Below are 27,733 nucleotides of genomic sequence, written 5' to 3' on the forward strand. Positions count from 1 at the left end.
TTGCAAATGATCAAATAAGATGTGTGTGTCCAGACATAACCAATCTATCTGCATGGGTTGCTTTGGTAATGACGTAGGAATACCCACGCATGTGACAAGGCTTTCAAAACGGATGCAGGAAAAATGGAGGTGCATCCTCTCACTCTCCAAATAAGGTACAGATCTCCATCGCACAGGAAAATGCCAAAATCTCTGGACATACCATTTTAACCACCAGTGTTGACACTTGTTGTGTGCCACGTTTCACGAGTTCACACTTATACAATTAGAGGGGGGAAAGTTTAATGCGTATTTGGCGTGCTGTCCGGGGGGAGGGCTCCGAGCTCGGAGTTCGGGCCGAACCCAGAGTACTCCCCCCCCATGTAAGTAGTTAGGACTAGAAGTGTGGAGAAGGGGCGGTGGAGGGGTGCTGCTAAACTGTCAATGGATTGAGGTGAGACTGCTGAGTCTATATATACACCTCTCATCATTGATTGTTGAGTGCTCTCCACCCATGTTAATTATCTGAACGTGCTCCTCCCGAACTTTGTTAATAAAAACATCATTAAGAGTGACGCAAAAGACAGTTTGAAATCCAATTTGAGCAGCCAGAGCGTCCAGACTGAGATGCACCTGTAAAGATCTGATTGGAATCGCATTTCAAACCACCTCCATAATGTGGTTTGAATCAGATTTGGGGGGAAAAAATTATTTAATTAGTTTTTTTTTTTTGCTATCCAGACCTTCAGAAACCCATCTGGATAAAATCTGGATATGCAAAAATCTGATTTTTTCTGGCAGTCTGAACATGGCCATAGTGAAATGTCAAGCTCCAAAACACCATTAGTTCATATTTCTTATGCATAAGTCTTCTGAACTCTGAATATTATATATTGAACAGACTAAAATTTAAATCTGAAATTTGAGCCCCAACCTTCTGTGCCATGTTTGACATCATTGGCCAATCATAATGAACAGCCATTTCCTTTTAGTGATGAGTCATCGTCTGGGTGAAAACATGATTATCCATGCTCTGCTTTCATCTCTAGACCTTACATCATTTCATCTGGCTGAGGAAAAATCTGCTTCTCTTAAAAATGAGCAGCCAATCCGTCACTGTCTGTCTCTTGGCACACAGCTGAATGGTGTGAATAAACCATAACAAGTGCAGAAGGGGAGACAGGAGACATACAGTAACATATGTTCTGTATTTGTGTTTCATGCATGAATTGGCAGAATAACAGTAAAACACCTGTCATTGGCAGAAATTGTCTTGCCAATAGAATATCCATGAACTTTAGGTTCATGGACCATTGTGACACTGGTCAGACAGAAAAAAAGGATAATTTGTTATAAACCTACACAACATTAGTTGTCTCTGTAAAGGTCAGTGAGTAGTACATCTTGGATTTTTTTTTTTTTTTTTTTTTTTTTTTTGAAATGGGGAAATAAACTATTAGCCTGATCATTTATCAAGCCAAACGTAGAACAAAAACAAAGCGCCAGGCTTTTCATTAACAGTTTTTTTTCTTAAATTCTTCTTCCCAGATCAATCATAAATTTACATCCTTTTCACACAGCAAAATAAATAACTCACTAGTGAATTCACTAAGTATAGGAATGAGAAACTAATCTTTGCATTAGTAACCCAGATCTCTCACTGGAAGGCTTTGTGAACTGTTGCATAAGTACAGCATGTGAGTCTTTGGCATATCCACCAATCAATAGTGCCATTAATCCAGGTACTGAGAATATTAAAGAACAGTGAACCTTTATACACAACAAGAGCAGGTCACAATTGAAAAAGACAATCCTATATATAAGGAACAACTAGAAAAAGTTGAGGAAGAAGGAGACAGCCCCGAGGCCCTTGTATTTACGTTGGGAAAAAAAAAAAAACTATACGGACTTTAAAATAAAAGGTGACACTATCACACATCTTTTTATTTTCATTCTTTCTGATTGTGACGTAGGGTTGACATCAAATCAAGTCATCAGAGCTATCAAAGATTCTGCAACCAGTTATGTGACCTCTAACTGGGGTCTGGCTCTCTACGTAAACCTTGTGTTTTCTAGGGATCAAGGGCTAAGTGATAAGATCATTTTAGATTTCATATTACAAATCAGAAATAAATGTAGCCTAATACAATTCTTGCAAAAAGTGTGTACACCGAATCTTTTCTCAGATATTTTACAGCTGGCATAAATGTATTTGAAATTGTTCCTAAATATAAAATTCAAATACTTAAACAAAATAGAGGCAACATATTTCATTTATTCATTTTTATAAAATACCACTGATTACAGAACTCTAGTAGTAAGTTATACGGTTAAGTAAGTAAGTCAGATGTATTCAGAACAGTTCTGACTGATTCAGAAGCGTTACTGATTCAAAAAGAATGATTGAATAATTGCTTAAAAAAAGAACTACTCAAACAAGTCATTCGCTTAGGAATCGTACAAAACTGTTCGCGCTGTTTGTTTTGATTCACTAAGAAGAACCGACACAAACGACTCATTCGTTTAGGAATCATACAACACTGGTAGCGCTATTTGTTTTGATTCAGTAAGGAGAACCGACTCAAATGAATAATTCGTTTATGAACCGTAAAACACTCGTCGCGCTGTTTGTTTTGATTCACTACGGAGAACCGGCTCAACCGAGTCATTCTTCAGTAACGGGAATGTACGCTGCCTGTATGTGTCGTGTTGTAGTTTTTAATAATGATGTTGTGTCACCGCTGTATAGAGAACGTTGTCCGAGTATTTTAGTACAGTGTTCCCTCTGCACTGACAGAAGTCGAAAACCGAACGTCAAGAAAATAATTCCGGAATTTTATGGAAATAGTAATTCATTGGGTCTAGGTTCCATCCATAATGTGTCCAAGGCACCTAATGTCAACAGACAGTGTATGACCCATCTGATTCTTTTACCTCCAGGAACATTATTAGAGCACATTGAAACAACGTAAAGCTTCTGCAGCAGCAAAAGCTGACAACATCTAACGTTAACGTTAGACATTTGAACAGCTCTCATGACGGAATAATAAAGAGTGATGACGACTGAATGAACGATTGCGTCCTCCGTTATATGCCTTATAATACGCTTTATAATAAAACATTTCAAAATACACCACACGAGCTGCTAATATCACCCTCGCCCAATTTCTGCCATATTACGGACTTTGTGCATATCAAAAGACAATTGATTCCCTTTTCTTTATTTGTTCCTTCCAAGCGTTTGGTTTAACCACTACTACACACGGACTGCAAACATACCAGCTTTAAAAAAAGGCAGAAGTGATTACTTACGTTTCAGTCACCGATATGCTCCATGATTTTAAGGTAGTATGCAGATCAGTGTTTTGATTCACGGCGATCTCCGCAATTCGTTCACTTGCTCTGCATTGTGGACTCGCCCTGCCTTGACGTCACCGCGCATTACGTCAGAGATGTTGCCCTAAAAACCCCGCCTCGTTCACATCACAAATACGGTGAGCCAAAAGAAGATTTCTTTATAAGATGTGGAAATAGTGTATAATTAATTGTTTTTTCGGCCACATGTATTTAAAGAACGCTTCATGTAAATGTTTTCGATGGATAATATACAGACCTAAACGAGCGCGTTGTCGGAAGACCTTGACACCCATCTAGTGGTTACAGCATAGCAGTTCTCATAGAAGATAAACTGCAGCTGGATTATGAGGTGGAATTTACATTATCCTCCTGGGACCCATGGAATAGACTTTTGTCCACTGTAGTGGACATTATATTTTAGTGAATTTCTCTGACAACATACATGTCACAGTTTTAAGTCTGGATGTCCTGTAAAGAGCTCATTCAGGGCTTTTCAGTGGGCCTACCAAATATGGAGGTTTCACCATGACAACAACTTCTACTTGGTCCTTAAAAAGACCATGGAGTGCTTTGAATGTGATAAGGAGTGTATTGAATACGAAAGTGAACGGGTAGCCAATGGAGTCTGCGTAGGATAGGAGTAATGTGGGAAGATTTATTTGTATATGTGAGAGTTTTGAACATATTGGATCTTATTTATTAATGTATTGGGTAAACCATAGAAAAGAGAATTACAGTAGTTAAGCCGTGAAGTGATGAAAGCGTGAACTAGGGTCTCAGAATCGTTGGTATTTAAAAACGGACACAAGCGTGCAATACTATGTAGGTGAAAGAAGGCAGACTTAGTGAGTGAGGAAAAATGAGGAAGGAAGGAGAGAGAGGATCCAAAGATTATGCTGAGGTTTTTAACCGTGGTAGAAGGTTGAACCAAGATACCAATAATATTAACATTGTCAATACAGACATGGGATGTAGTTTGAGGTGAACCAACAAGAAGTAGATCTTGTTTTATCAGTGTTGAGTTTGAGAAAATTACTGGTCATCCAATCATTTAGCATCAATACAAGCTGATATGGAATTAGTGGGGAGAGGAGCATTACGTTGAGAACGGATGTAAAGTTTTGTGTCGTCTGCTTAGCAATGTAAGTTAAAGCCATGATGACGGATAATGTGACCTAGTGGAGGCATGTAGATGACGAAGAGAAGAGGCCCAAGAACAGAACCCTGGGGAACACCGTGTGAGACAGGGGCAGTAGTGGACAGTCTGGCGGATAGAGATGTAATGCTGGCGGTCAGACAGGTAGGAAGTAACCAGGATAGGACAGTGCCAGAAATCCCAAGAGCAGAGAGTCGTGAGATGAGAATACTATGAGAGATTGTGTCAAATGCAGAGGAAATGTCTAAAAGAATTAGAATGCAGATGGAGCCTGAGTCAATGGCCATAAGGAGATAATTTACAACCTTAAGAAATGCTGTCTCAGTGCTGTGGAAGGTTAAAACCAGACCATTCTCAGTTGTAACTGAGTTATGGTCTGGCAAAGCGTCATAGACAAATCATTTCCAGAGGGGCGTCACCAACGGACGTCGCGGATAGACCTAAAACCAATCAGAGCGATGAAGGAGACATCTCCGAGTGTTGTTCTTTGCTCGGTTTTTAACAAAAGGGAAACGTTCAAATCGCTTAAAACAGACGCGATAGCTGATTCGAACGAGTGATGTTCGACAGCGGCATCCATCTTTGTAATGTAGGCTACAAAATCTGCTTCAAAATCCCAGCGCTGTCGTCATCATGTAAAGCCCGCCCCAACGTTTCTGATTGGTGCCTCGATTTCGGCGGATTGGAAATGAGCTTGAATGAGCTCTTTGCCAGACTAACTTTCAGAGCAAATCTAAATTTGCCGGAAGTTGTCTGGGTTTTCCCAGGCTAGTGGAAAGCCAGATTGAAAACATTCAAAGAGGTTATGAAATGACACATACGTTTTAAGTTGAGCAGCAACTACTTTCTCAAGCAGCTTTGACAGAAATGGAAAATTCAAGATTGGTCTCTGTAGTTGGCCATGTCAGAGGGGTCAAGGCCAGGTTTATTTAGGACCGGGGTGACGGCAGCAGTTTTTAATTCCAGAGGAACAACACCAGTACTGAGAAGTTGGGAAATGAGAAATGAAACAGGCAATGAAATAACATTGATGTCATACATGTCATCTGTATCAGACATTTTGGGAGACACAACAAGTGAATAGGGAAATAAATTATTATATATCAATATTCATATGAAATATTATTATGAAAATGTTGCCAATCATTACTCCCATCATAAATCTTCTTTTTTCATTACATGTTGCCCCAAGAACACATTATGGCAATTTTACTCACATATTGCATAAAGTAAAATGGTATATCAATTAATTCCATTATATATTTTATAACATAGGTGAGACATGCAATGCCTTTATACAAAGTTTGGATAAAAAAAACCTGAAACTTACATTTGAATGGTGAATGAAAAGAAACCCCATTGTTTTTTCCCAGACAAATTTCCTGTCGTATTTTTTTTATTTTTTTTAACAACTGAGTCCTCCTGTCCACTACAGAGGACTAGGACATAGCATAGCATATGAATCAAATATATATATATATATATATATATATATATATATATATATATATAAAAAGGTTTTTGAATTTAGTATTTTTTCATGTCATTACATTTTTTTAGAGCATATGAAACAATAGATATAACATAACACACACACACATATATATATGTGTGTGTGTGTTATGTTATATCTATTGTTTCATATGCTCTAAAAAAATGTAATGACATGAAAAAATTAAAAAAATGCTCTAAAAAATTTAATGACATGAAAAAATACTAAATTCAAAAACCTTTTTTTTTCCAACAAATATGCTGCCATACCTGCCATACATGCAGTAAAATCATTATTATCCCATAATGTATTTGACAGTTTATTAGCTAAAAGGGGGTGAAATGTGTTTTAGTGTTTGTGAAACAAATAATGTTTCGCTCGTTTGACTCTTTGCACTGGACCACTTTCAGACAGACTATATTCTGTAATTTAATTAGCATAAACTGTATAAAAAAGTTGCTGAATTACATTTTTAAGCACAATCAACTTTAAGTCATTTCAACTTAAATTACATTAAACTGACTTAAAAAACGAGTTTATTCTTGTACCTTATAAAAAGTTGAAAATAGCTAACCCTCTGGGGTCCTTCGGACCAAATGGTCCCGAAGCGTTTAAATAAAAAAATGTAAAAAGATCATAGCTTCATCGGAATGGTCCGAAATTTGGTGACTTTGTTGGTACTTGGTATATGAACACCCAAAAACAAAAAAATTGGCGACAGGATTTGAATAGTCTAAGTGGTTGTTAAAAAAATAGTCACACTCAGGACCTTCAGGACCAAATGGTCCCCCATAGGAAATGAATGGGAAATTGGCAAAAATGTGACAATACAGAGTTTTTTTGTACGTACAATCTACAAATCAGCCACGATCCAGAAAAAAAGTACACAACAGTGAAGGGGTGAATCTATAAAACATCAAGAGTGCAAAACAGACACATCCACACACACACACACACACACACACACAAATAAATTCAGATTACATATATCTGTTTTGAATTTTTAAAATGCTCAGTGTGTCCACCAGATGGCATCCATCTCATTTCAAAAATAGCTTTCATGAGGCCTAGGATTGACTCTAAAATGAAATACAGCTTTAAAAAAAAAAAAAAAAAATATATATATATATATATATATATATATATATATATATATATATATATATAAATTCTATTATATTCAATAGGAAAAAAAATGGGTCATAATCATTGCATAAATATTATTTATAAATCATAAAATTATCTCAAAACACCAAAAAAGAAAAGAAAAATTATTATAAAAAACAAGTAAAAAAAAAAAAAGATGATTTTTTTTAATATTAATCCCACCCTCCCGGACCATTTGGTCCTGAAGGTCCTGAGTGTGACTGTTAAATGAAGGACCCCAGTTAACTTATTTTGATGAGTAAAAGCAAAGTAAAAACATATGTTGTCAAAACTTATTGATCAAGTAGATTTTTTTACAGTGTTTAAATACAATATAAGAGGCTTTCTTTCACAAATAATACAGTTTCACGAGTTCACATCTACATATAATTATTATGGTAAAGGTTATGCGTACTTGGCGTGCTGTCCGGGTGGAGGGCTCCGAGCGCGGAATTTCTGCCTGAACCCAGAGTACTCCCCCCGTTGGTAAGAGTAGATGGAACTAGAGATGGAACTAAAAGTGAGGAGATGGGGTGGAGGTGGGATGCCGATAAACTGTCAAGGAACAAAAGTGGGTTCTGCTGTTATTTATCTTGTCCTGAGTTGATTACTGATTAATCTCCACTTGTGCTGATTGGGTTAATTATCTGCACCTGCTCCTCCCGAACCTTGTTAAATAAAACATCATTTAATTTAATAACTGTAGCCTAGTTAGCCTAGCTACTGTTTTGGCGGAAACATGACAACATGTTTGCATTTGAGATACAATGACTAACTGTGAACACAATAGCCTACGCTTGAAAAACTGGTTTTACTTCGAAGTGTTTTTTTGTGGCATTTGGGAACAGGTTATCTCTATTAAAAAATGTTTTCAGAGAACTATAAAGGAAGCGAAACCATTTCAAAGGCAAGTGTCCTAGGCAGACAAATCAGGAGTGGCATTTGTCCTCGACCGGCCCTCATCTGATCTGACCACACACACACCTGCAAGAGATAGAGACAAATTCCAGTCGAGACAGTGCGGATCATCACACGCAAACGACGATCGCTATGACTTACCAAAGAAATATGGACGTTTAGGCTATAGGCTTATATGAAGGGACTTTGTAGGAATGTAAACGATTTTAACATTTACTTTTTATATTTTAAAATATTTACGGTATGCTAGGGCTACTTTTATGTCAACTTTCTGGCATAGGGATATAATCGGATAAAATATGGTGCTTAAATTTGATGTAAGGACGACGCATCTTACCTTTTTGATTTTGTGCGTAATTTTTGTATCAGAATATGGAGCAAACGGCAATGTTGCTTATAGACCGACTACCTCTCCATCTAAACTTGAGACTGATGCTGATCCCGACCCGGGCAAAACAACCCACACGATGTTTGTACTGAATTACCCCCGTATCCAGATCCCGTTTGAGATTACTTTATGGGTGCTGCTTGCTTCCTTTGCCAAAATAGGTGAGCAATCACACATTCTATGGAAAGCTGGTTTAATATATGCTACTTTTAAACTAACTAGAGTCTTTTTGATGTTAGTAGCTTGGTTTTATTTGTTTATTTATTTTTAAATGACTGTTAAGTACCAAATCTATTCCAGTTTTACCAGTATCCTATAAATATGTAGCCTAGCATTTGTTAAACAATAGTATCTATGCCGGGTGTTACTAGCAACATTTCTCACTACAATATTTTTATTTTTTTCATATGTAATAGTCAGAATGGTAACTTTATTGTGTTAAATTAAAATGTAAGATAATAAGATTAAAAATGTACTTCATGAAGTGAACATACCGTAGGTTTATATTTATGAGACTTGCATATCAATTACCATGGTCCCCTCTGATTAAGGTAGCCTACTTACAATCATTTTCCATTATAACTATTTTAATTTCCCAGAGTTAATGCATGAATGAATTTCTCTGACTCACTTTTACATGTTTGGGTATAATCACAGCCGTGCTGATATAGAGCCTTATGATCTCTTATATCCCTTACAAAAAAGAGGTGTTTTCATAGTGTGTTAGTGTGTACATAGTGTAATAGTGTGCTATTACTACTTTTAAACTAAAAATAAGAAAGTTTACTTTGTATACTTTTTGTGTACTTCTCAGAAATACACTTAAATTTACACTTAAGTATATACTGACAGAAAAGTTTAAGTATATTTGGCCTACACTTTAATCTTTTGATCAAGATATACTTGAAAGTATAATTAGGTACTTGGCTTGTAATTGTACTCTTTTGTTTGAGTAGCCTATTAAATATTTTTTTTTCACACAGTTTTACATACTTTCTTATAAACTTACATTGTTTCAAAATATTGATTTATAAAGAAAATAGATTTGTTCCTATACTGAGTATCTGAATTTGTGTGTAGTCCAATGCAGTGTACATAGATTACTTCAAATATTAAAGTACAGTTAAAGGTTATTCAAGAATAAAAATTAACTAAATGGGAACACAGTAGTATACTAAAAGTGCTGACATAATATATAAACTAAACTGAGTACTGTATGTTGTTAAGTTCACTTAAAGAAAACTTGGTAACACTTTATTTTAAGGTGCTTGTAATAAGCAGTAATTAACAGTTAATAAGACACTTATAAGACCTTATAAGACACTTATAAGACCTTATAAGATGCATATACGATGCATATAAGCATTAACTACTTCATATAAGGGTTAATTAAAGGTCCAGGCCCTGAAGAGATCAGGGAAACTACTCCCTCTTGGGAAGGTCAATTTTTAAGGGCCTGGGAGTTTGTGTTACCATTTATGTTTGTTCGGCTGTTCTAAAAGTGCAATGTATTGATACTTGAGAAATTTATTATTTAATTTAATTTATTTATTATCATTAGTTAATGCTTATATGCATCTTATATGCATCTTATAAGGTCTTATAAGTGTCTTATTAACTGTTAATTACTGCTTATTACAAGCACCTTAAAATAAAGTGTTACCGAAAACGTATTCTTGCAGTATTAAACTAAACTAGTTTACTGAGAGTATACTTCAAAGTGTACTTTCATAAACTAAAAAATGTGCTAAAAGTATTTGCCTATATCAGTATAGATATAAGTTCAATTGTTGTACAGTTGCAGTACAAAAAAAAACACATAGTTGTGTACTCAAAGTTTACTACTGTTACATTTACTTAAAAGTTTACTTTCATACACTAAACGGGGGCATTTAGTCCCAAGCAGTATTAAAATAGTACACTTACAAGTACACCACTAGTACATTGGATACAGTATACTTAAAGTATACTTGAACTTTACTTAAGTATTTGTAATAAAATGAACTTGATGTATACTTATTTTTATAAAGGGAAACAACAGATCGACGGTAAATATAAAAGAAACAACCACAGTGTGTCTTAAAAAAATCTATTGTTTTTGGAACTACTTTCTTCATCAATGGATTCCGACAAGATGAGTGAAACGGTAAACATTCCCAGCGATTCTGTTGAAATATCAGCCTTCCTGGAAGGCCTCTCAGCCAATCAGATTTGAGGACCAGAACTAACTGTTATGTATATGTTTTGTTTTTTTCTAAATAGGATTCCATGTCTACCATAAGATCACGGTCTGGGTGCCAGAATCCTGTTTGCTGATCTCCACTGGTCTCATAGTGGGGGGAATCATGCACTCGGTGAATGAGGAGCCCCCGGCAGTGCTTACCTCCAATGCCTTTTTCCTTTACATGTTGCCACTCATTGTTCTAGACTCAAGCTACTTCATGCCCACTCGGCCTTTCTTTGAGAATTTTGGCACGGTGCTGTGGTTTGCTGTTGTCGGCACCTTGTGGAATTCCATTGGCATTGGCATCTCCCTGTTTGCCATCTGCCAGATCGAGGCTTTTGGTGTACAGGACATTAACCTGCAGGAGAACCTCCTCTTCGCCTCGATCATCTCAACAGTGGAACCGGTTGCTGTGCTCACTGTATTTGAGGACATCAGTATCCACGAGCAGCTTTATATTGTTGTATTTGGAGAGTGCCTGTTCAATGATGCTGTCACTGTGGTAAGTGATGTGTGCAATCTTGACATACAAAACCAAATGAAGTGTGAGTCAGCGAAAGGGATTTGGGACTAAGAATAAAACATACTTCTGAGCAATACACTGCCATACTCTCAATGGGAAATGTGCTTTAAACATGCTTTTATTTGGCACATCAGTCATAAATATTCTCTAATCAATGACTGTTTTTAAGATGTTGTGCCTGTGTAAAAGCGGGCAGAGATCCAGAGTTATGTAATTCATCAAAAAGTATCACAGTTTGTTTCAAAATAAATATGCTGGTCTCCTTTCAAATCTTTCATCAGTAACAGATTATCTGAAGTCAAAACTCAACACAAGCCAGCGTAACTGCTCGGTCATTTGATACAGGCTTAAACATCATGATAAACACAATCAGCTTTAGAAGCTATGAATTTAATCTCACCTTTCTTTTTTATGTCAAACATAAAACAACTATTTAGGCACAATTAAATGTCTTACTTTTTATTATATTTTAACTGGAATAGCAAGGAGGAAAAGAATAGTAATAGCTAGAATAGTTAGAGAGACGTTTTTGTGAATCTCAAATTCAGAAAAAAAAAAAATCAGAGCTGTGTTTTGGCTTCTCCTTGACACTGGAATGCTCTGAAACAAGCAAACAAACAAACAACAAAATTCTGTGTGATTTTATAATACTATGTGCTACAATTACCAGGGATGCAAAGTATTTGATTAATTGTACTTTTTTACTGTAAGTATTTATTATTTTAAAGGGGTCATATAATGCCATTTTTGTACAAGTTAATATGAATCTTTGGGGTCTAAATGAAAACTTTGTAATATACTTTTATTAAAAATTCTCATTAGTATTTTAAGAAAACACTAATTTTACCTGGTCAAAAACAGCTCTGTTTTCAGCACGCTGTTTCAGTGCATATACCTTTAAATAATAATGAGCTTAGCTGACTCCGCCCCTCTGCGTACACAGTCTTTAATAACACAATAACCATAACGCGTTGTTCATTATAAACGTGGGATTATGAATTATATTGAGAACGTCGTTACGTTACATAGAATACATGCCGTAATGTACCCTGAGTGTAAACACAAAGCAGAAACAAAAAAGCTATTTTGATCTCTTTTTATTTACATTTCAGACCAACAAAGTAGAAACAAAAAGCATGTTTCCTACTTGAACATAATGTTGCTGCTCTCCTTTATATACAGTCCCTTTCCAAAAATTTGAATATCATGGAAAAGTTCAATTATTTTAGGAATTCAACTTAAAATGTGAAACTAATTTTATAAAAAAGGCTCATTGCTTGCAAAGTGAGATATTTTAAGCCTTGATTTGTTATAATTTTGATGATTATGGCTTACATAATGGCTTACAGCTTATGGAACCCACGAAATCAATTTTTGAAAATTAGAATATTACATGAAATCACACTGTAGTAGTTACACAGTAATCCCATGGTCATTGAACCAGGTTTTGGTTATTTTGGCAGTGTGGGCAGGTGAAAATCCTGCTGAAAATCATCTTCATCTTCATAAAGCATCTTCATAAAGCTTTTCTGCTGAAGGAAGCATGAAGTGCTCTAAATGTCCTGGTAGACGGCTGCATTGACTCTGGACTTCCAGGACATTAGAGCACTTCATGCTTCCTTCAGCAGAAAAGCTTTATGACATTTAGATTTTGTGGGTTTCATAAGCTGTAAGCCATAATCATCAAACTTATAACAAATAAAGGCTTGAAATCTCTCACTTTGCAAGCAATGAACCTATATAATATATTAGTTTCACATTTTAAGTTGAATTCCTGAAAAAATTAACTTTTCCATGATATTCTAATTTTTTGGAAAGGGTCTGTAGGTCTCTTAAGTGAATTCTCGTTATCTCCGACGAAAGGGTCTGTGCATTTCAGACCAACAAAAAGCATGTTTCCTACTTGAACATAAAACAATGCTCTTCTTTATATACATTTCAGATCAACAAATCAGTACCAAAAAGCATCTTTCCTACTTGAACATAAATTTAGCTCTTCTCTCTTTCTGCCCAGCAAATTTCTCAATTACTCTCTGATTAAAGTCAGTCATCGCTGTGACAAGTCTCTTTTCCATGGACAGCAATGCCAGTGCATTCAGCCTCTCCTGGGTCATGGTGTTTCTGAGAAAGGTTTTAATTCTTTTCAAGGTTGAAAAGCACCTCTCAGCTTCAGCCGTGGTCATGGGTGTGGTTATGATAACTTTTAGGAGAGTCACAGTTTCGGAAAAGACTTCTTCGAGATTATTCTCCATAAACAGCTGGAATAGGTCCACAGCACCACGGCAGGCACAGAACTCTTGCTTGCTGTAGATAAGACTGAGCTCTGTCTTGAGCTTGCTTCCATTGAGCATCGGGTACGCTCTGATGGTGCTGCTCAATGCATCGTCAGGAAATGTATCCTTGTACTCGTCAAACCTGTCCCCCTGCAACAAGGTGGCACAGACAAGGTGGTCTGTGAAGGAGAAACGCTCCCTAGTGTGTACCAGGATTGTGTCACAGACCTATAGAGATAATTAAACAATATATAAATGTAAGGTAGTAGCCTGTCATCATATACTCACCTGTATGAATTAATTTCTTCTGCTGAACAGAAAGGAAGATATTTAGAAGATTGATACCATGAGAAATTTACCAGGAGAGGCCACAAAATCCACCAATCCGCGAAATATACCAGGGTTATCTGAGCTCTCACTCTCATCATGACCACGTAAAGCCAACTCAAATGCTCCACAAAACTTTACACAGTCTATTATCCTGGACAGTATGTGTCGATTTTTTGTCACCTCTTCGTTGTGCCTCCTAATGCCAATCCTGTAGCCTTCATCTAGTTGTTCCGCAATGCTTACTTTGCCCAAAAACTTTAATTTCACGCTATTCTTAAGATGGCTGCGGCTACTTTCATGACGTTTGCATTTGTCAGATAGATGTTTGAGGTCGCTTACCCCCGTAGTTGTCCATAAAACTTCAGTGCCGACACTTTGAAAAAGAAGACAGGGAAAACAAAACAGGGCATTGCTAACATCACATCCAGTCAGCCAGCTCCGTTTCTCGTAACAAGCGCGGGTAAAGCTCCGTTTGTAGCTTCGTCCTCTGTCACTTGCCTGCTGCTGGATGTGTAAATCTGGTTGTTCCGGTCCGAGATCCTTAATCTTTGTTTTTTCTTCAAGCGAAAGTCTTGAGAAAGGATTTTTTTGTAAAATAAATAACAGAATTTGGATTAACTGCTGCCATTGCGTAATAAAAAGTGATCAGACTAGTAGCAAGCAAGGTTATTTCCCGCCGCGTACAGTTGAATGACAGTTGAATGATCAGATTGGATAAAATAACATGTATCCAATTATGATTGGCCAGGGACGCAACGACTTGCGCCCCGAGGAGGATCTTTAAGAAACCAATCAGAGACCAGCTTCAGGTCACATGCTGCCCGAGAATTTGTGTACTCACATAGACACCCATGTGTCCGGCGTCCCTCGCCCATGAAACGTATTGAAAAACATAGTAAATATTTAATGGACAAGCCCCTATGGACAAGCCGCCACTGCAGGAGCAGCTTCTTAGCAAAACCAGCTTTATACTGACCCTCCTCGTTTATAAAGCAGTCTGGTGAGAAATGATTCGCGCAAACATGAACGCATTGACGTTGCTCGTGGGGAATATTCCCATCGTAAACAAAACTCAGCCACTGCGTCTTCAGCGGTTCGAATTTAGGAACATCAAAATGACTTGTGTTCGTTATTACACCCAAGATTAGAACACCACTTCGCTTAGACTCCATTCTGCTCATAGACAGACAGTGCTCCAGCATATCAACAATGACCGCGCCGGTCCGCACGGACTATGATTGACAGCTCGCTCACGAGCGAGGGCGGGTCTGTGTTGAAACGCTGCTGTCAATCAACAATCGTGGGAGGGGCGTCCGACCGTGTGACGTCACACGGTTGAACGGCTCGATTTGAGGCAGGGGAAAACATATAAGGAGATTAAAACAAAAACACTGGATGGATTTTTATCATTACATGATGGTTGTGTATAGGCACTGCCAACACACATTTCAGTACAATCAACTTGTAAAAGTGCATGTACCATTATATGACCCCTTTAAGGAATTTGTACTTATCAAGTATGTTTTGAAGCTGTATACTTAAAGCATGTTCACACCTAGAACAATAACTATAAAGATAACTAAACAATAATTATTTAGCATCCATGCCATTGCCAACCCACATTATGTTTATTATAAGCTTGTGCTGTAGTTTCGAAACTGGATTCTGATTGGCTTTAAATGTTTTTATCATTCATCAGTTGGAAAAAATCCTTCTGAAAGTGTTGTATTTGTGCATCAATTGTGTATTATGTACGTACGTGTCAGTAGTTCCCTATCAGTCAGTCAAGTTCGACATTACATCAGAACTGACTGACGCATTGGGATCCCGCCTTAGAGCCCAATCACCTTCGAGTGTTAATAAAACAAGCTAATGTACATTGGCGAGTGAGATTTGCATGGCAAGCCACTCCCTGTACATACCTGTATATAAGGCAGCGTGCAACTCACTCATTAAAGCTTTCGCTTCGGAGCGGAGCCAGACACTTACGCCCTGTAAATCATCTATCGTGTGAGCTAACAAGAGCGGGAAGCAGTTCTGAGTTGGAGAGATGGCGCATTCAGCGGTGCTCGCAGTTAAAGAGCAAACTTGCACAGGTAAGTGCAGCGATTTCATTCAATTCAATTTAATTCAAATGTATTTGTATAGCGCTTTTCACAATACATATTGTTTCAAAGCAGCTTTACAGAAAGTGCATTTCAGAAATGTACATAGAAGAATATAGTTAGTTAATCATCATGTATTAATTTAGGGCATAACATATCGCCGGCGTTGAGTCGTCTCTTCACAGGCGTCGAGTTGTCTCATCGCAGGCGTTGGGGCATCAGAAGTCTCCGTGAGAGGCTGGATACAAACTGGAGCTGACGAACGCTATTTACCTCGGGACTAGCGTCCCGAGATAACAGCAGAAAAGCAGATGGGAAATAATTAGCGTAGCTGCTGTTCATAATATTAATGCATTCGATCTGATTCAACAGTGGTATAAAAGGTAAGCATTATGTGAATGCTTGGCTGAAGAGATGCGTCTTTAATCTAGTTTTGAACTGGGAGAGCGAGTCTGAGCAACGAACAGTATCAGGAAGGCTATTCCAGAGTTTAGGAGCTAAATGTGAGAACGCCCTCCCTCCTTTAGTGGACTTAGATATCCTAGGAATGACCAGAAGCCTCGAATTTAGGGATCTTAAAGAACGCGATGGATTGTAGGGCGATAGAAGGTCCATTAAATACACAGGAGCTAAACCATTTAGGGCTTTATAGGTCAGTAGTAGTACTTTGTAATTGATACGGAACTTAATAGGTAACCAGTGCAGAGATGATAAAATCGGTGTTATATGATCATATTTTCTTGACCTAGTAAGAACTCTAGCGGCTGCATTTTGCACTAACTGTAACTTGTTTATTGAAGATGCAGGACAACCAGCTAATAAAGCTAACAGTAATCTAGTCTCGAGGTCATGAATGCATGAACTAACTTTTCTGCATCAGAAACAGATAGCATGTTACGTAATTTAGCAATGTTTCTAAGGTGGAAAAAGGCAGTTCTTGTAACATATGAAATATGATTTTCGAAAGACAAGTTGCGGTCTAGTATAACACCCAGGTCTTTTACTGTGGTGGATAAGGTAACAGGACATCCTTCTAAATTAAAGTTGTATTGTAAGAGATTTTGTGGGTAGGTTTTTGGACCAATAAGTAATACCTCCGTTTTATCTGGATTTAATAGCAGGAAATTACACGTCATCCAGCATTTTATATCTTTAAGACATTCTGTCAATTTAGATAGGTTAGTGTTTTCATCTGGTCGTGATGAAATATATAATTGAGTGTCATCAGCATAGCAGTGGAAATTAATTCCATGTTTTCTTATAATATTACCAAGTGGCAGCATATATATTGAGAATAGCAGAGGGCCTAACACCGATCCTTGCGGCACTCCATAGTCTACTAACGTTTCATCACTGGACGCTTCAACTATTAAAAGAGCAGTTTTCCCTAAAAGAGCAAGCATGGGTGACGTTGTGTCTTTTTCAAGATGGCATTCTACCTGTGTGTTTCTGGATGCGGTTGTTTCCTGGCCCCGTCTGACAGCCACTATCACTGCCTCACGTGTCTGGGCCGTAAGCACGCTGAGGCAGCATTCGTTGATGAAGATCATGACCATGAACATGGCCATTGCAATGTTGAGATTGAGACTCCAATACCTTGAAAAATGTGGAGTCCCCTCTGTTATTCCTCGTTCTGGTTTCTCTGCACCGCCGAGGACCACTTCAGGTAATACTCAGGGTGATCTGATATTTATAGTGGGAGCTCTCCCGCCGGGCCAGTTCCAACGGGCCTCCCACTCCTCCACCCCATCGAAGGCTGTGGAGTTTCCGGGTGAGGCTGCTGGTCTTCCTCATGGGGGTGATGTCCCTCTCCTGGATGTCGATAGCTGCATCGGAGAGCGGGCATGAGTCCTCTGGGGATGAAGACTCGCCTGTGCTGCCCCCATCGGGGAGCGCAATTCGAATCAGATCCAGAGTTATCTGCCACGCATCCCCCAGGCCACCTCCAATAGGTCCCAAACATTCGTGACTGGATGATTGGTATCTGCTTGGTTCCTTTCTTCCCAGAGGTGTATGAGGAGGTCACCAAGTCGTGGAAGTCTTTTACTGCCAGAAGCTGCTTCACTGCTTCCTCTGCTCTCAGTACCCTTGACGGTGGGGCAGCCAAGCGTTACAAGGAGATTCCTCAGGTGGAGCGTGCAATTGTGGTGCATTTATGCCCGCAAAGTGCTGCTACCTGGGTGAATCACCCGCGCCGCCCATCCAAGGCCTATAAGTTCTCGGCCGCTCTTGCCGCCAAGCAAGTACACCAGGCCAAAGCGCTAAAGAAGCTGCAGGAGAGTCATTCTAAACCGGCGTTGATGACAGGAACTGCAAATGGCAACGAAAATCACAGCGCGGGCCCTCGGTCAGACGATATCCACTCTAGTGGTCCAGGAAAGTCATCTCTGGCTGAACCTGGCTTAGATGAAGGAGGCCGACCAAGTTCGCTTTTCTCGACTCCCCCATCTCCCAGACTGGCAGTACAGAAGCAGACGGCGGTGATCAAACACAAGATGCTGCCCCTCCGCCTGCCCGTCGCCTTTTTGTCTCGATTTTACCTCGACACAGACCGTTTCTATGCTTTGCGTCCGAGGGTCAGGCATTTCAGTACTCAGTCCTTTCCTTTGAGCTGTCCCTGTTGACCCACGTCTTCACGAAAGTCACAGAGGCTGCCCTTGCCCCCCTACGGGAAGTGGGCATTCGCAGAGTATCTCTTTTCTCGGTATGGAGTTGGTCTCACAAACGAGTGTGCCCAGTCGGTGCTGAACTGCCTGAATTCATGAATTCACTGGGCTAGATGCCCCATATATTATGATTCCCTCTTGGTAATCCCATATGTCTATTCTTCCATGGTACTGTTTCCCTGTCAGTAAACCCATGTCTTTCCCTGGGCAGATCCCACACTCACTGCCCCATCTCTGCATTGGTAATGGTTCTATCCCTGTCTAGGCAGGACCTACCGCAGGGATTTTCCATATGTAGCACTGCTCCACTGGTCAGTCCATATGTGTATTTCCACATGTTACCTCCCTATGGGCAGGATGTGGTCTCTGTAGTGTCCCTTTCCATCTGAATAAGGCACGCTTCCCTAGTGTTATCCAACCAGTCAGGGCTGTATAAGGGTAAAACAAAGGAACAGCAGGTAATGATCATCCCCTTGGAAAGTTATGTCTTTCCATCTCACCAGGTACAGAGGTCTATGTGACTTTCACGGGGCGCTGGGAAGTGGCAGTGGTTGTGACGCTTTCTATAGGGATCCCAATGCATCTGTCAGTTCTGACATAACTTCGAACTTGACTAACTGATAGGGAACTGCTGTCTCAGATCCACAGTGCAAACTTGAATGAGTGAGTTGCAGGTTGCCTTATATACCCGTATGTACGGGGAGTGGCTTGCCGTGCCAATCTCACTTGCCAATATACATTGGCTTGTTTTCTTACAACTCGAAGGTGATTGGACTCTCAGGCGAGATCCCAATGCGTCAGTCAGTTGATGTAACGTCTCCGTCCCCTACTTCAGGGAAGTTCTCACTGTTTTTTTTTTTTTCCAGGTGCTGTATAATCTTTTCAATCATGTAGCAGTGATGCCTGAGGTTGAAGCTGGAGAAGTTTTTCTGGACATAGGTAGTTTTTTTGTGGTAGGTTTGGGTGGTGTGTTTTTCGGCCTTCTGTTCGGCTTTGTGGCTGCCTTCACCACACGCTTTACTGGAAAAGTGAGAGAGATCGAGCCTCTAATCATCTTCCTGTACAGTTACCTGGCCTACCTCTTAGCTGAGCTCTTTGCCATCTCCAGCATCATGGCGTAAGTAAGGGGTCCTTACCCAGCTAACAAAAATGTTCTAAGTGCATTTTGCTAACGTTACCATTAAGTTATAAAACATTAATTCTGAACGTTATCTGACTGTTCAAAACATCAAGTTTTTTAAATGCTTTAAAGAAAGTTTATGGGATTAGAGAAACATTATGGGATTGTTACTTTTGAATTTCTCTGAACATTCAAAAACAGGTAATTTAAAAATGTTTGACTAGCATCCTACTAAAATGTTTCCATGAACTTTGTATAGATAATGTTTTTGTGCTAATGTTTTGGGAACATTATTAAAGACCAGATAACTTTGAACAAACATTCTATTGATGTTACTGTAAGGACGTTTGTTCCTAACTTTGAGAGAACCTTGGAAGAACAGTAGGAAAGTTCAGAAAACATTCCCTGTCTGTCAGCTGAGTAAAAGCTTGCTTCCAGATATCTGAAAATAACATTAATTTTCCTGAATGTTGTGCTCCTGTTTCTACAGAATTGTAACCTGTGCTTTGACTATGAAGTATTACGTGGAGGAGAATGTATCCCAGCATTCCTGCACCACTATTCGCCATGTCATTAAGATGCTCGGAAGTGTGTCAGAAACTCTGATCTTTTTCTTCCTGGGTGTTGTTACCATAACAACAGAGCACGAGTGGAACTGGGGCTACATACTCTTTACTCTGCTATTTGCTCTGCTTTGGAGAGGCCTGGGTATGGGAGATCATTTGTGAATTATAACAAATTCTCAAATTATTAGGAAGTTTTTAATAGTCGTTTTCTTATTGTCATCGGTTACAATTAAACCATATCGCAGCAGCTGTGTTGACACACCAGCATGATTGCGATTATTGCTATTTGATATTAATTTTCACAAACAATTCAACAAACAAGAAATATAAGTAACGTACAGTAGACACCGTTGCCAGTTAGTTTGCCTATTTTATCTCCACCAACAGAAATAGATCCAATCAGAGCAGAGGGAATAGTCATGTCTTCGAGCATCAAACAGTTGTGTGTTGTTCCTGAATGAATCAGTGTTTTGAACTTACAAACTTTAGGAATCATTCAACGAATCATATAGACGGTCACTTGTTTCCACGTGCTGGTCTAATGATGTAACCTGTAAATTCCACATCACTAATGCACAGACACAGTATGTCTGGAACAAATGCAAATTGTCATCTGAAATGACATAACTTGAGCTACTGGCTCAAATGTTATTTTATTTCCATTTTTTTTTAGGAATCCTGGTCCTTACGCAGATCATTAACCCCTTCCGTACAATTCCTTTTAACTTCAAAGATCAGTTTGGTTTAACCTATGGTGGGCTGAGAGGAGCCGTGTCCTTTGCCTTGGCCTTCACTCTCCCTGAGAGCATTGGTCGCAAGAAGCTATTCATCACAGACACGATTGTCGTCATCATCTTCACAGTGTTCATTCAGGTACCTTTCCATAGCAACTGAGTCTTGCTGACAAGTGCTTGTGTTTAAACAAGCCTTTTTATGAACCATCTTTACAAGTACAGCGTTAACTTCATGTATTTGTTCAACACTTGCAATGATGTTAGGCTATGCCCTGTTTACACCTGATATTAAGCGTTATGCGCTTTGGTCGATCAGATCACAAGTGGACGACACTAAATAAAGGTGTAAACAGGGTCTAAAATGTGTTGAGATTGTCCACTTTCGACCACTTCCAGAGGTAGTCGAAAACGCATACTCCTTGTGATCCATAAATGGCTTTTAAATTTACACTACAATTAAAATGTTTGGGTCGGCAAGATATTTTAAAAATCTTATGCTCTCTTATGCTCACCAATCCTGCTTTTATTTGACCAAAAATACAGTAAAAACAGCAATTGTCATGGTCGCTGGTTGCAGCACAAAGGAAAGTTGGCACGAGATGCAGCAGCTACTCTTGGGCTGGAGCAGACACTGGAAAGTGCTCTTGGGCTGGAGTGGACGAGTGTGGCCCAGAGACACAATGCCAGAGCCATTATGGTCAGTGCTGAACTCTCTGTGCTTAGGTCCGGAATTTCACTCTCACAGAAACGGACTGGGGGATTTCTCACTGGAACGGACTCGGGAATCTCACACACTGGAACAGCCTCAGGAATTTCTCTCACTGGAATGGACTCGGGAACTTCTCTCAATGGAACGTACTCGAGAATTTCTCTCACTGGAACAGACACAGGCATTTATCACCAGAACAGCCCAGGAGTTTCTCTCACTGGAGCGGACTATGTGGCTGGCATTTTGGTTTTCTCCTCGCTTTCGCCGATGGTAAAAGGGGAACCATTGCTGGTCTCCGGGCAGGCGCACTGTAGTCTCTGCTTTGAGGCCAATTAATTCCTGTGGAGTAACATCATTACTCCAGTCTTAAGTCACATGATCCTTCAGAATTCATTCTAATATGCTGATTTGCTGCTCAAGAAACATTTCTTATTATTATCAATGTTGAAAACAGTTTATTATGCTGCATAATATTTTTTTGCGGAAACATCATATATTTATTCAGGATTCTTTGATGAATAGAAAGTTGAAAAGAACTGCATTTTTTTATATTAAAAAAATTGTAACAATATAAATGACATTATTGTGAGATAATCAATTACTTTTAATCAATTTAATGCATCCTTGCTGAATAAATGTAAGAAAACTCAGCAGAATTTTAAATGGTAGTGTATAGTAAAGACTATTTCTCTTTGCAGGGAATTACAATAAGACCTCTTCTAAAATTAATGAATGTCCGTAAGACAAATCGAAACCAAGAGACCATCAGTGTTGAGATTCACAAAAGGGTATGTTTTCAGTGGTTTCATTCATTTAATTTAAACACACTTAATGAATAATCTTAATCAGTTTATTTAGTCTTGGTGCCATTACTCTGTTTCAGTTAATGGAGCACACTGTTGCAGGCATAGAAGATCTATGTGGACAATGGAGTCACTACTACTGGAAAGACAAGTAAGAGTTCAATTCAAATCAATTCAAATTTATTTGTATAGCGCTTTTCACAATACATATTGTTTCAAAGCAGCTTTACAGAAAGTGCATTTGAGAAATGTACATAGAAAAAATACAGTTAGTTAATCATGTATTAATTTAGGGCATAACATATCGCCGGCATTGAGTAGTCTTTTCACAGGCGTCGAGTTGTCTCTTAACAGGCGTTTAGTCATCTCATCGCAGGTGTTGGGGCATCTGAAGTCTCTGTGAGAGGCTGGATACAATCTGGAGCTGACGAACGCTATTTACCTGGGGACTAGCGTCCCGAGATAACAGCAGAAAAGCAGATACATTTTAGTTATTTTTTTTCCTCTACACAGCTTTTCTGAATATAAAAGAACAGTTCTCTGCTGATAGTAGCTTAGTAGAAGTATTTCTGTGTCATGTTTCCACTTTCCTCATTTCTTTTTTGTTTTAAAATTGTGCCACCAGTTAGACTGGTCTAACAGCTCTGTCTCAGTCTATATGTGAACATGCGTTAACATCAGCCTCAGGCTTATGTAAATTAATTTGTCATAAAGACTATTCTTGTTAGTTACTACCACAGCTATTACCCTTGGATAGTTATGTTCAATTTTGGAAAAAGATCTGAATGGATAAAGGACATTTATTCAGTGACTCAGTTTATATGTAGAAGCTAAATATAAATGTACACAGTCCAGTACACTCTGTAATCTACACTCTGGTATCTAAAATGTATGTGATTTTGATTGTGAGATTAATTTGTTTTGATCTATAAAATCTTTGGTTGTCAGGTTCATGAAGTTTAATAACCGGATCATTCGCAAGATTTTAATCCGTGATACTCGTCCAGAATCGAGCATTGTGGCTCTGTATAAGAAACTGGAGCTTCAGAACGCCATGGAGATTCTGGACACAATGTCCGGTGACATCAGTGCAGCTCCCTCTTTAATTTTATTACAGTACGTCTCCTTTTTGCACAGTCACTTCTTTTCCTGTCCTATGCTTCTCTTTTTTAATTTAGCTTATTAATAGATTAATCATTTTACTAGAAGTCACAGGAGAATCCCAATGATTTGCTTCCTGTTGATTTCTGTTCTCTGTTCTCGTTTACTATAGTGAAGAAACAAAGAATGCCTCAAAGTCCAGGAAGAAGTTCTTGTCATCTGATGTGACAAGTATGCATGAACTCTTATCAAAAAACATGTACAAGATCAGACAGAGGGTGAGTTGTGACAGAATGTCCTGAAAAATATTGGAATTGCTGAAAGTACTAAAAATTCAAAGATATTAGGTGTTATATTAAATTCAAAGCTAATATTTTTATATCATAGCTTTGCTATTGTAACGGAGACAATAGCCCGGTTAAACCTCACATTCCTGGCCTCAAGACGCGCTCTAGCGACTGACGATAGAGACCGATGCTAGAGACTGCGGTCTTTAGAGTCCTTTTCTAGCATTCTTTTGCGACCATGCCGGACACACCGTTCGAATCCCATTCTGAGCTGGTAGAGTAGAACTGGTTACATTTGGTGCCATGACCCGGAGTGAGGTTTAGGGGGTGAGTGTAAAGAAGGCCTCACTCCTCTTGCCTCAAGAGGCGAGCTAGAGACTGCGATTCCCATGCCGGAGACGCCGGTTCGAATCCCGCTCGGAGCAGGTCAAGTTACATTTGGTGCCGTGACCCGGATGGGAGTGAGGTTTAGGGGGTAAGTGTAAAGGAGGCTAGCTAGTGAGAACTGTGCAGGTAAACCTCACTCCCCTGGCCTCAAGAGGCGGAGATGCCTGTTTGAATCGCTCGGACCAGGTCGGGTAGGACTGGTTACACTATTTATAACGATATGCAAAGTAATGCACTGAAGGTGCATTTTTATAAATTATCATAAAGGTTTCAACCAAAAACACCACAAAAAAGGGTAAAATGCTCAATAGGAAGTTTCAGAACATCCCAGTACCATAGCTGAAATTTGACAACAGAATTTGAATATATTTTAGGGTACTGACCGACATTAGATATAACAATTTTTTGTCGCATTTGTATGACGTTATTGGGTCCAGAAACAAGTAGCCAATGTTACACTGAACAAAAACTACCATGTTTTATAGAAAAGTTTAATGTTTTCTTGAATGATTCAGTTTTGTATAGTATGTGGAATAAGTAGTGGGACATACAATTGTTAATAATGTCCCTTTTTCTACTTTATTGTGCCTTGCAATATTTCACAAATTGTGATCTATATATTTTTATCCATTATTCTTAACAGACAGTGTCTTATACCAATAAGCATTCATTACCCAATGATATCACAGCCAGAGAGATCCTGATGAGACGGCACACAAGTTTACGTCGCAGCCTCAGAGGTGGAAGCTTCCATGGCACTGTATGTAACACTACATAAATTTATACAGAGCACTTATTTATACAGGGTAAAATAATTATGAGATATAAGACAAAAACTTAAAATCAGAACATGTTTCACTGATGAAATGTCTAAAATTACATATTGTCCACAAGACAAAAAACGTGCTGAATTGATAAAAATGACCCCGTTTAAAGTTTATGCTTGATTCTTAATACTGTGTGTCGTTCGTTACCTGGATGATCCACAACCGTTTTTTTTTTTTAGTTTTATGATGGTTGTTCCTGAGTCCCTTGTTTGTCCTGAGCAGTTAAACTGCCAAATATTCTTCAGAAAAATCCCCCTGGTCACGAAACATTTTCAGTTTTCCATCATCTTTTGTATATTTGACCCTTTCCAGCAGTAACTGTATGATTTTGATATCCATCTTTTCACACTGAGGACAATTTAGGGACTCAAACACAACTATTGAAAAAAGGTTCAAACATTGATACTCCAGGAGGAAACATGATGCATTAAGAGCCGGGGGGGGAACTTTTTGAATTTGAAGATCAGTGTACATTTGTCTTCAGGGAAACATGTAAGTCTCTTATGTAGTAGCCTACTAAATAAAAATGAATTGATATTTAAACAAAATAAGAAAAATGTGGACATCTTACATTTACATTTACATTTACATTTATTCATTTAGCAGACATCTTCATCCTGTTCCAAAATGTGGACATCTTCATCCTGTTCCAAAGTTTTCACCCCCCGGATCTGTATATACTTTTGATTATGGACATGAGAGTCTTTTTTTCTGTCATGGACCCTTTCCTTGCTCTTCTCTGCTGCACCAGAATGCTGCAAAAAAGTCCCAGAAGTTTTTGTCTCTCCCGATGGGTCAGAGTCTGAACTCTGGATTTCCTCCACGGAGATTCGGTCACACCGGTGAGAGAATATACAGTATTAAAGCAGTAATTAAACCATCTCTATAGTTCAACCTCTGGTCCATGTAGCAAAACAGATTCTACATGTTTTGCATATAGACAGCAACTGACTTACATACAGTAGATTATCTCAGAGATTATGTACAAGACCTCAATTCTGTCTCTTCACAATGTACAGTAAAACTGTTCAACATGATGGTGAAATATATGCACTACCGTTCAAAAGTGTGAGGTCTGTAAGATTTGTTAAGATGAAGTCTCTTATACTCAGTAAGCCTGCTTTTTTTAATCAAAACTATAGTAACACTTAAAAAAAAAAAAAAACGGTTTTCTAGTTTAATATATTTTAAACTAATTTATTCTGGCAAAGCTAACATTTTTAAGCATCATTACTCTGTCACATGCTGTCAAGAAACATTTAATATTAACATGAAAACAGTTGTGTTGCTTACTATTTTTGTGAAAACTGTGATACATTTTTCAGGGTTCTTGGATCAATAGACAATTAAAAATAACAGCATTTATTTGAATTAGTTTGAGTTTTTTGTCATGAATAATTTGTCATGCTTTTCTAATGAACATCTTGCAGAGTTGTAAATATTACAACGATTTAGAACAAGGGATTTTCATAACTATTTTGATTTTAAGCATCTGTATATTGACAGTAATATAGATGGTAATGTATCTTTCTAGGAGATGGTGATACAGAAACCGAGATTGACTATCCGTCAACCAGGCCTATGTTCAAGCATCCACAGAGATTGTCATCTAAAGCAGTGATGCCTCTAGCTTCCTCTGTGAACATGTTGGATGAACAAAATGAGGAGGAGAGGGGCTACAGGATGTCACATCTGAGGTCAAACATCAGCCATTCAGGGCATCAGACCTCAAATCCGCCTTATGGCTCATCTAGAAACTATAGTGACAAAGACTGTGAGGGTGGAGAGCAGCAATCATGGCCGTCTCCCCACACATGGGTACAGGAACCACAGAATGATGTACAACAGCCTTTGATGAGGAGGCCACGCTGATCTGTTAATGCAGCTGGACTGCTATTATCTGTGGATGAGATCACACAACTTTGAAGCAAACTAAAACACTTACACTAGAGAGAAAGGGAAGAATTTACTCCATGTTAAACACAATCATAAAATATTCCTATGTGAGAATTTACATAAAAGCTTTCTACGACACTAAAGCCATCAGAAATTGTGATATATAGGTCTTAAAACCACTGTGTGCTTCATGTGCATTTAAATTGAGTGCATTGTCATTTACAAGTTTTTTATTATTTTTTTGTAATTCACTGAATTGAACGTTAGCTTTCGGAACTTAAATATTGCTATTGATGAGATTTAACTGGATTTAAGTTAATTACATTATTTAGGCACAGATAAATATAAATATGTGAAATGAAACAATTTATTGATCCATGGAAGTGGAATTTTGTGTAGGCTCAGGCTACTTTTATTTTCATTTGTTGTAAAATAAAATGTTCTTAGACAAAAATTGTGTTGTTATGCTCAGGTGTGAACACAATTCCTGACATTAAATTTAAAGTAATAACTGTAAAACATAACAAATTCAGAAAAACATAACAAATTTAAAAATCGAAACAAAAACAATGATTAAAAAAAAACATTTCCCACACATGCACTACCGTTCAAAAGTTTGGGGTTGATGCAATTTTTTTATGTTTTTTAAAGAAGTCTCATACTCGCCATGGCTGCATTTATTTGATCAAACATGCAGTAAGAAATGCAGATATTTAAAATAACTTTTCTATTTTAATATTGCATTT

General features: G+C 38.3%; 2 protein-coding genes across 5 annotated transcripts in view; one reads left to right on the forward strand and one right to left on the reverse strand.

The window, feature by feature from the left end:
* Positions 1-3,420, reverse strand: part of inpp4aa (inositol polyphosphate-4-phosphatase type I Aa) — a 28,090-nt gene extending 24,670 nt beyond the window's left edge. For all 4 annotated transcript variants that reach the window (XM_056243667.1, XM_056243665.1, XM_056243666.1 and 1 more), the window contains exon 1: positions 3,292-3,420. The gene's annotated coding sequence lies outside the window, so the exon portion shown is untranslated. The remainder of the gene's footprint in view (positions 1-3,291) is intronic.
* Positions 3,421-8,515: 5,095 nt separating this feature from the next.
* On the forward strand, positions 8,516-27,169 carry slc9a2 (solute carrier family 9 member 2). Its single transcript, XM_056243675.1, has 12 exons — positions 8,516-8,597; positions 10,699-11,162; positions 19,424-19,674; positions 20,168-20,385; positions 20,917-21,116; positions 22,385-22,474; positions 22,570-22,640; positions 23,438-23,605; positions 23,763-23,868; positions 24,908-25,024; positions 25,843-25,933; positions 26,626-27,169. Exons 1-12 carry the CDS (start codon positions 8,516-8,518, stop codon positions 26,961-26,963), a joined length of 2,196 nt encoding a protein of 731 aa, XP_056099650.1. The 3' UTR covers positions 26,964-27,169.
* Positions 27,170-27,733: the final 564 nt, after the last annotated feature.

Source organism: Rhinichthys klamathensis, unplaced genomic scaffold, assembly GCF_029890125.1.
Source record: "Rhinichthys klamathensis goyatoka isolate OS25496 unplaced genomic scaffold, OSU_Roscu_1.1 h1tg000825l_1, whole genome shotgun sequence".
In the NCBI taxonomy this organism is placed as follows: Eukaryota; Metazoa; Chordata; class Actinopteri; order Cypriniformes; family Leuciscidae; genus Rhinichthys; species Rhinichthys klamathensis.